Below are 7,048 nucleotides of genomic sequence, written 5' to 3'. Positions count from 1 at the left end.
GGATGGAGCCTCTCCTGCAGCCGTTCTTAGCGCCGAGCTGCAAACAGGGATCGTCTGCGGTTTTGGGGTTGGTCCTGCCCCTCACTGGGTGCCCACAGGGATGGACCGAAGCCGGGATGCCTGGGGGTGAGGTTGGCCCTGGGGGGATGCAGGGAGAGGAGATGGGGAGGATAGCATCGCCCGCCGGCCAGGCTGAAATGCGGGGATCACCTGCTTATTTTGCCTGCAAAGGTCTGAAATAATGGAGGCCCCTGATGTTAATGAAGGGAAATTACGGCTGTTCTTCAGCTTGGTGTGGCTGGAGGGTGAGGAGGCTCTGGTTAGCCCAGGGGCAGCTGGGCCACAACTGCAGCCACCTGAAGGGAAACTTTGGGAGCGCAGTGGAGGGTTTGTCTCGGACCTGATGCTGACAGCAGCCTACCCTGGTGTGTAGGGCATGAGAGAGCAAATGAAGGGGAGGAAATTGCCTACTTCCAGCTTCTGACCGATAACCTCCATCGATCAGTGTCTAATAGAAACACAATGGCTCTTTCCAACGGGAAATGGGCAGCTGCCTCCTCTTGGATCACGAGATGCGAGATAAGGGCTGGTGTATTTTTCTCCTGTAATCAATGCTTTGTTTTGAGATGTTTGGAAATACCTCGCGAGGAAGTTCCTCATTGTAGAGCCACCGGGGAGGGCAGTGGGGGCTCCACGTCGCGCCGTGGGAGGGGATGCAAAACAAGCGGCACCACCGTTAAGCAATTTCCCGTCAGCGGGGCCCGTCCACGCTGCTCGGCCGGCCACATCTGAACGGAACATCACGCTCTTGTCACGCTCGCTGAGGTGAAACAGGGGAAATTTGGCATCCTTGGTCAGCCCCGAGCGGGGAGGTGACGCTCTGCTCTTGTCCCTCAGACATTGGCAGGGTGATGCCAGCTTGATCCAGAGCCATGTCCAGGTACCTGAAGCACTTCACAGTGGTGGGGGACGACCCCGTGCAGTGGAGCAACGACTATCAGAAATGGGAGGAGGAGGAGGAGAAGGCTGGGGAGAATGGGGAGAAGCAGCCAGATTCGGAGATCAAGCTGGAGCCCACCAGGAGCCACATCTCCTTCCAGGATATGATGAAAAAGCTCTTCAGCTCCCACAGGTTTCAGGTGAGGCAGAACAAACCCAGGCCAAAGGGAGATGAGGGCGAGACTTGGCCAAAGGCGCTTGTGACAGCAGAACCAACGTGGGATAGAGCTCAGGGCGGGCTGGGAGCGGCGCTGAGCTTGTGAACGCTCGTGGTACCCGTGAGAGCGGCTGCTGTCTCCGAGCTGAGCCGTCCTGTTGGAAACGAGCCGCTCCGCCACGGGCGCAGATGTTTCCTGAGCGGTGACAAGCTTCAGTGCACGCTCGTCACGGCGCGGGAGGAGGCATGTGCTCTCCCCCGGCTCGAGCTCCCCTACGTCAAGCGGTGGGAAACGGCTGGGTTTGGTGGGGAGCCACGTGGGTTTGTACAGGTGAGACTTTGCAGGAATAACCCACCGACCACGGGCTGCGGGAGTGGGGGTCCTGGGTGGGAGCAACAGAAAGCTCCGTGAAATGCAACCAGCCAAATCGGGGATGCAGGGCGTTGGGACATGATTAGCTGAAGGCTGCATCGGCTCATCCTGCTGATCTGTCCGTGCTGGGAGAGGGTTCACATCGGTTCTTCTCCTCCGACAGATCCTGGTTGTCTGCTTGGTCATCCTCGATGCCTTGTTGGTCCTTGGGGAATTGCTTATGGACTTGAAAATCATCCATCCAGACAAATATAATATAACCCCAAAGGTAAAATGCAAGGAAATGTCAATGTGAACCACGATTTCCCTCTCTTTGATGTTCAAAGCCCGCTAGAGAGGACGACTGGGCAGGCAGGACCTGGACCTTCAGCCTTGCCGAGCCGGCAGTCGCAGGCGCAAGGACGAAGGTCTCGCAGAGACTCGTGTGACGGCCCTGCAGTGTGCGGGGCCCTCCTGGCTCAGCTCATGCCAGTCCGTGCAGCAGCTGCGTGTTTCCTCGGGCTGCGGCAGAGCTGAATCGCTCTCAGCATCCTTCTGGTCATCTTCACACCTCCTGGTCTGGCTTACCCAAAGCACTGGCTGCCCAGCCATGCTCGCTCTGGGTGTCCTTTAGAGCAGAAGAGAAGTCCCCAACCCTCCTCCTCATAGAGTCAGATCAGACGTGCCCTGGAGCAGTGGAGGTTTTCCAGCCTGCCCCGCTCATGTGCATGCAGGAGGGGTTCCTGGCCCTAAACTTGCGCTGTCTTTTCCCAGGTTTTCCATTACCTCTCCCTTTCCATTTTAACCATCTTCCTGGTTGAGGTGGGGTTTAAAGTCTTCGTCTACCGCCGGGAGTTCTTCCACCACAAGTTTGAAGTGCTGGACGGGATCGTCGTGGTGGTGTCGTTCATCCTCGACATCGTCCTCATCTTCCAGGAACACGAGTTTGAAGCTGTCGGGCTCCTGATACTCCTGCGGCTGTGGCGCGTGGCCAGGATTATCAACGGTAGGCGTGCGTGGCCGGTTCCCTGGTGCGTGGGCTGGATTTGCCGACCTTGCCTGAATTATCGGGGCTCGCGTCTTTGTTCTCAAAGCCATCTGCAAGACCCCGGGCTCTTGCTTTCCCAGCGAACTCGGAGTCTCACCCATGCGGTTTTCGTTGCTGGAGTGTGGCCTTAATTAGGCTGTAATTTCTTTGGAGCAGCACTAATCTGTTGCGTGTGTTGGGGCGGTGCATCAGTGATGGGGGCACGGCAGCTGGCCCGGGCTAGCGGAGATGCCCAGCTCTAGCACGGCAGCATTGGCACGTTCCCCTAAAAAACAACCCGTAAACTGTTCTTGCATCCCTCCCTCCTGGAGGGGGATGGTTCACATCTTAAGTTTGTGTCGTAGGATCGTTTTGGCGACACTTTAACAGGGGAGCAGGGTAAACCTCTGCCTCCCTGAATCTACTTCTGAGGCAGAGTAGGTTTTACTGCTCTGATGTTCTGCTGCGACTCCGTCATCCCCTCCAGGGATGCTGCAGAGAACATCCTGATCTTACTCTGGATCTTTCTCGCTTGGATTCAAAGGGTTTACTATAAAAAGAGGAATAAAAAAATGTCCCCAGATCAGACTTTACTGACTGTGCTGTTGTAACTGTAAACTGTTGCAAATAGATGTAAATTCAGACGCTTCTGAAACAACTGTAGCTGGAAACATTTTCTTCCTTCTCTGGGAAAGGGATTTAAAAGATGTGGCAATGAGATTATGCCTAATTCCTGCAGGAAACCTCAGCCCAAGTGCTGTCCTGTGCCTACGAGTGCAGTTTTGGTGAGTGCTCTGTACTCGATGCAGCTCTAAGTCTCGTTAGTTGGAATAAAAGCAAAGGATGGCTGGGGCTGAGTCCGTCACCTGCAGCCCCCTGCTGCCATTTTGAAGGGGAGAACCTGCCCGATCGGCGGCAGTGGCCGGGGAGAGGGAAGATGTGAGAGCAGCTCGCGGCTTTTCTTAGTTCAAAGTAAAAGTCAGAGAGAAACCGGATTCGTGTGCGGCTGCTCTTAACACGCCGTTTTACAGCAGAAGAATAGGATTGCATTTACAAGTAAATCTCCTTATCCTTGGGTGCTTCTGGTTTTCCCCCCCAAGTTTCTCGCCATGCCCGCCCGCTTGGAGCAAGAGAGGAGACAAAGAAAACCTGCCCCAAGCTTCGGGTGTTGTGTGTCTATGTCTGGGCACGGTTCACTGCCTTCAGTCGCTGTTGATTGATGGGGACCGGGTTACGGGCAGGTGGGGACTGTTTGGTGTTATCAATGCAAATAAGTAGCTCGCTGCTTTGTCTTCAGAGAAATGAACCCCCAAACCCCAAGCCTGTTGCTTGTAGCACTAGAAACACAGTAACGCATGGGTGCCTGCCTTCGTGCACGTTGTCCTGTCAACAGCCGGAGGAGAGCTCTGTCAGGTGGGAAGAACGTGATGTTCTTGATGCTCTTACCAAGCTTTTCTTCCCCCCCCTCGGAAAAGGGTGGGAAGAAAATGCCTTTGCTGTGGGGGCTGAGTTCACATGTAATAACCTAACAATATTTCAGTAGAGAAGTGACACCTCCGCTGTAGCGAAAGACTGCGTGCCCTTACCGCAGCCGTGCAAGGTGAAGCCAAAACCTTAAAGATGTGCCATGTCCTGTTACACCAGGCAGGAGCGATCGGCCCCAGAGCAGGGGACAGAGCCGTGTGCCCCAGGCTGTGCCGTGCACTGCTGTTAGAGCAAGGCTCCTGAGTACATGAAACCGGCTAAAACGCAGCCCCTCATGATTACAAAGCTGCCAGTTACATCCCCCCCAGGCTCTGCCAAGGGAGCAAATTCAAATTCAGGATTTGAATGACAGTCTGACTGATTAATTCAGCTCAGAGGCCAGACTGCCTCTTCCCAGCAGAGTGTTGGTATCTGAATCCCTGGGGTGGCTAATTTAAAACCCTCCTCATTAAGAAAAGCACTTGGGAAGGGTGGTTTGAAGAGGACAGAACCAGAGCTCAAGAGGAACACGTTTAACTCCTTGAGTACAGACCCTGTGAACTGCTAACCTCCTGCTAGTGGCTGTTTTACCTTGTAAAACGAATCCACTGTGAATTTTTTCACAGGAATAATTTTATCGGTAAAGACCCGCTCTGAACAACAAGTGTCCAAGCTAAAGCAAGCAAACCTGACACTTGCAACAAAGGTTGAACAACTGGAACACAGCTGTGTAGAGAAGGTAAGAAAACACCTTTAATTTAAGCAAGGTTTACCCGCTGGTTGCTCCCCAGAACAAGCTGGCCTGGGATCCTTTTGCAAGGTTGCCACTGTCAGCTCGGTTTCCTCACCAGAAAGTTGTGGGGTAAGCTGAGCTGAAGAACCGCAGCCCTGCCTGTCCTGCCCGTGCTTCCCTTTGCTGCTTCCCTTGCAAAGGAATGACGGCTACCTCTGTCCTACTTACTTTAGCCAGGTTGTCCTGTTTTACTGCAGCATGAGATACATTACAGCAGTGGGAAGATCTGTGGGATCCTGGGAAACTATTTTAAGGTAAAAGAGCTGTATTAATGATTTTACTTTGTCTCCTACAGGAGCAAGAAATTGAGAGGCTTAACAAGATATTAAAACAGCACGGACTCATCAGTGAGCAAAAATAGGAGGCCAGTTTTCCGAGGTGGGGAAGTCTGCCCTGGAGAGCGCAGTGTTGAAATCTACCAGTTTGACCTGAAAGGTTTTCCTGTCTCTTTGCTTTCTCTTGTATAGTGTTGTCTATAAACATTTTCTATTTGACCACACTTTGATTAGATCTTGGGATTGCAAAAATAATTTTGCTGGAAAATTAATCACGCATACTCCCTGTAAACAGTGATTTCATAAGAAGTTTCTTGTACAGTTGTACAGTCAAAACTGCAAATTAATTTAATAAAGACACATCTTTAGAAGCTATACATCCACAAAAGTACCACTTATTTAAAATAATTGATTTTTTTCTGTGATAAAGTTCTTTGTTTGCAACATCTTGTAGAAACTTGCGGTACAAATGATAAGAATCCAGGCTGAAAAGGTCATTTCTTCTCTACGAGCTGACCGTTCATCATTAGTACATCTCTTCTTTGCCAACCATTCTTTCCATATTGTTGGTAGTTTCCTCATTTTTGTTGCTGCTTGTGCCACTTTGTTATTTATATAACGTTCATTTCAAAAATACCAACATACCACTCCTTTAGTTGACAATCAAATCAGCACCAAAACAGAGGCAAACATGTGCCATCTTACGTCAAACAATGCCTTGTTTTCAGCAGCAGATTTGAGTTCTGATACCATGTTCTCTCATCTCTTCTTCCATTTTAAGTGTTAGTTTGCGGCCTGCTGGGCTACAAAGTTCTTTCTGCTTCCACAGCTCACAAATCAACACATTAAAAGAATTAGAATATGTAAGAACAGATGTAGGTGAGTGGACTGCTGGCAACAGTTAGACTCCAGAAAAGCCATTAGAAAGCATATTCTAAAGGACCAGGGGGGTGTTTGAACACAACGTGAACTTTCTCAGGTACTAGAAGGTCCCTGTGGTGAGACTATTTTATAGTCGAAGAGTAAGATTCAACAAGTGGGAATTTTTGAAAGGTGTTGACCATAGCAGGCGTCTCCAGTTGATTTCAGCCAGAGTCAGCTGGAAGGGTCACTAAGCTTTTCTGAAAGCGTAACTTAACTGTTCGGATTTTCAAAGAAAGGTAATTAATTAGTGGTTTGGGAAAAAGAGCTAGAAATATGTGGCTTATTCATCTATGAAAACAGATAAAGCAGAGGCCTTATCTAATAGCACATGATTACTTTAATTAACAATTTAGCTCTGCTGTTCACAGAATAACGAAGCCTACTTTCCTCTGGAGCTTACTATGTCCCTGTGCTCTTCCCTTCCCCTCCTGCCTTCACACTGCTAGGCAGGCAGCTCGGACCAGCGCTACTTCAGAGCATCCGATGTGCTGGAAGGCTGGTGGCTGTACATGTGCTGACTGGCCAGCTAGAGCCACCATCGAGTTCATAATGCAACCTTTTTTTCCTCTCGGCAGAGGTATAATTGGGAACTTTCCACTTAATGTGGGGGTTTTTTTCTGCCCTAAAGCTTCTGAGAACCCTCACAAGGGCTCACCCTTTCTCTCTTGGCCAATTTTAACCCAGTGTGTCTGCAATTTAGAAGAAACTGATGGCCCATCACAATGACTGGATAAACCTTACTTCTTTGACTAAAAATCAGAAAAAGCAGAAATACGGCTTTTTTTTTTTTTTTTTGATGCATACTTACCTTAGACAAATGGAAAGAAAAAATCAAAGGGTAACTTGGCATTAATGGTGGGCCAAGCTTTATAGCCTGGCTCTGCAGATGAAGAAATATCAGTGAAAACCACAGAACTTGTTATAGGAATAGTCCTCTCCCTTCCTGAGGGAAGCTGCAATGAAAATACAAATGGTCATTAGCTTCAGTCTTCTCTGTATGACTGCTTTGTTTGGACTGGGTTATATTTTTAGCTGTTATTTGTAAAAAGTTTTTTTT

At 49.8% G+C, this 7,048-nt stretch overlaps 2 protein-coding genes across 2 annotated transcripts in view; one reads left to right on the top strand and one right to left on the bottom strand.

Annotated features, from left to right (window-relative positions):
- The window catches only part of HVCN1 (hydrogen voltage-gated channel 1), a 5,739-nt gene extending 220 nt beyond the window's left edge, over positions 1–5,519 (top strand). Inside the window, exons 2-6 of the mRNA XM_009583769.1 lie at positions 908–1,139; positions 1,693–1,797; positions 2,283–2,514; positions 4,626–4,738; positions 5,088–5,519. Of these exons, the coding sequence (XP_009582064.1) occupies positions 933–1,139; positions 1,693–1,797; positions 2,283–2,514; positions 4,626–4,738; positions 5,088–5,153 (723 nt within the window). The 5' untranslated portion in view covers positions 908–932 and the 3' untranslated portion in view covers positions 5,154–5,519. The remainder of the gene's footprint in view (positions 1–907; positions 1,140–1,692; positions 1,798–2,282; positions 2,515–4,625; positions 4,739–5,087) is intronic.
- Positions 5,520–5,620: 101 nt separating this feature from the next.
- The window catches only part of TCTN1 (tectonic family member 1), a 13,789-nt gene continuing 12,361 nt past the window's right edge, over positions 5,621–7,048 (bottom strand). The window contains exons 13-15 of the mRNA XM_009583768.1: positions 6,800–6,944; positions 6,102–6,205; positions 5,621–5,958 (exon numbers count right to left, since the gene is read on the bottom strand). Of these exons, the coding sequence (XP_009582063.1) occupies positions 6,801–6,944 (144 nt within the window). The 3' untranslated portion in view covers positions 5,621–5,958; positions 6,102–6,205; position 6,800. The remainder of the gene's footprint in view (positions 5,959–6,101; positions 6,206–6,799; positions 6,945–7,048) is intronic.

The sequence above is a fragment of the Fulmarus glacialis genome, unplaced genomic scaffold (assembly GCF_000690835.1).
Source record: "Fulmarus glacialis isolate BGI_N327 unplaced genomic scaffold, ASM69083v1 scaffold20928, whole genome shotgun sequence".
Classification (NCBI taxonomy): Eukaryota; Metazoa; Chordata; class Aves; order Procellariiformes; family Procellariidae; genus Fulmarus; species Fulmarus glacialis.
The sequence above is the reverse complement of the archived record's forward strand: the minus strand, read 5'-3'. Positions and strand labels throughout refer to the sequence as shown.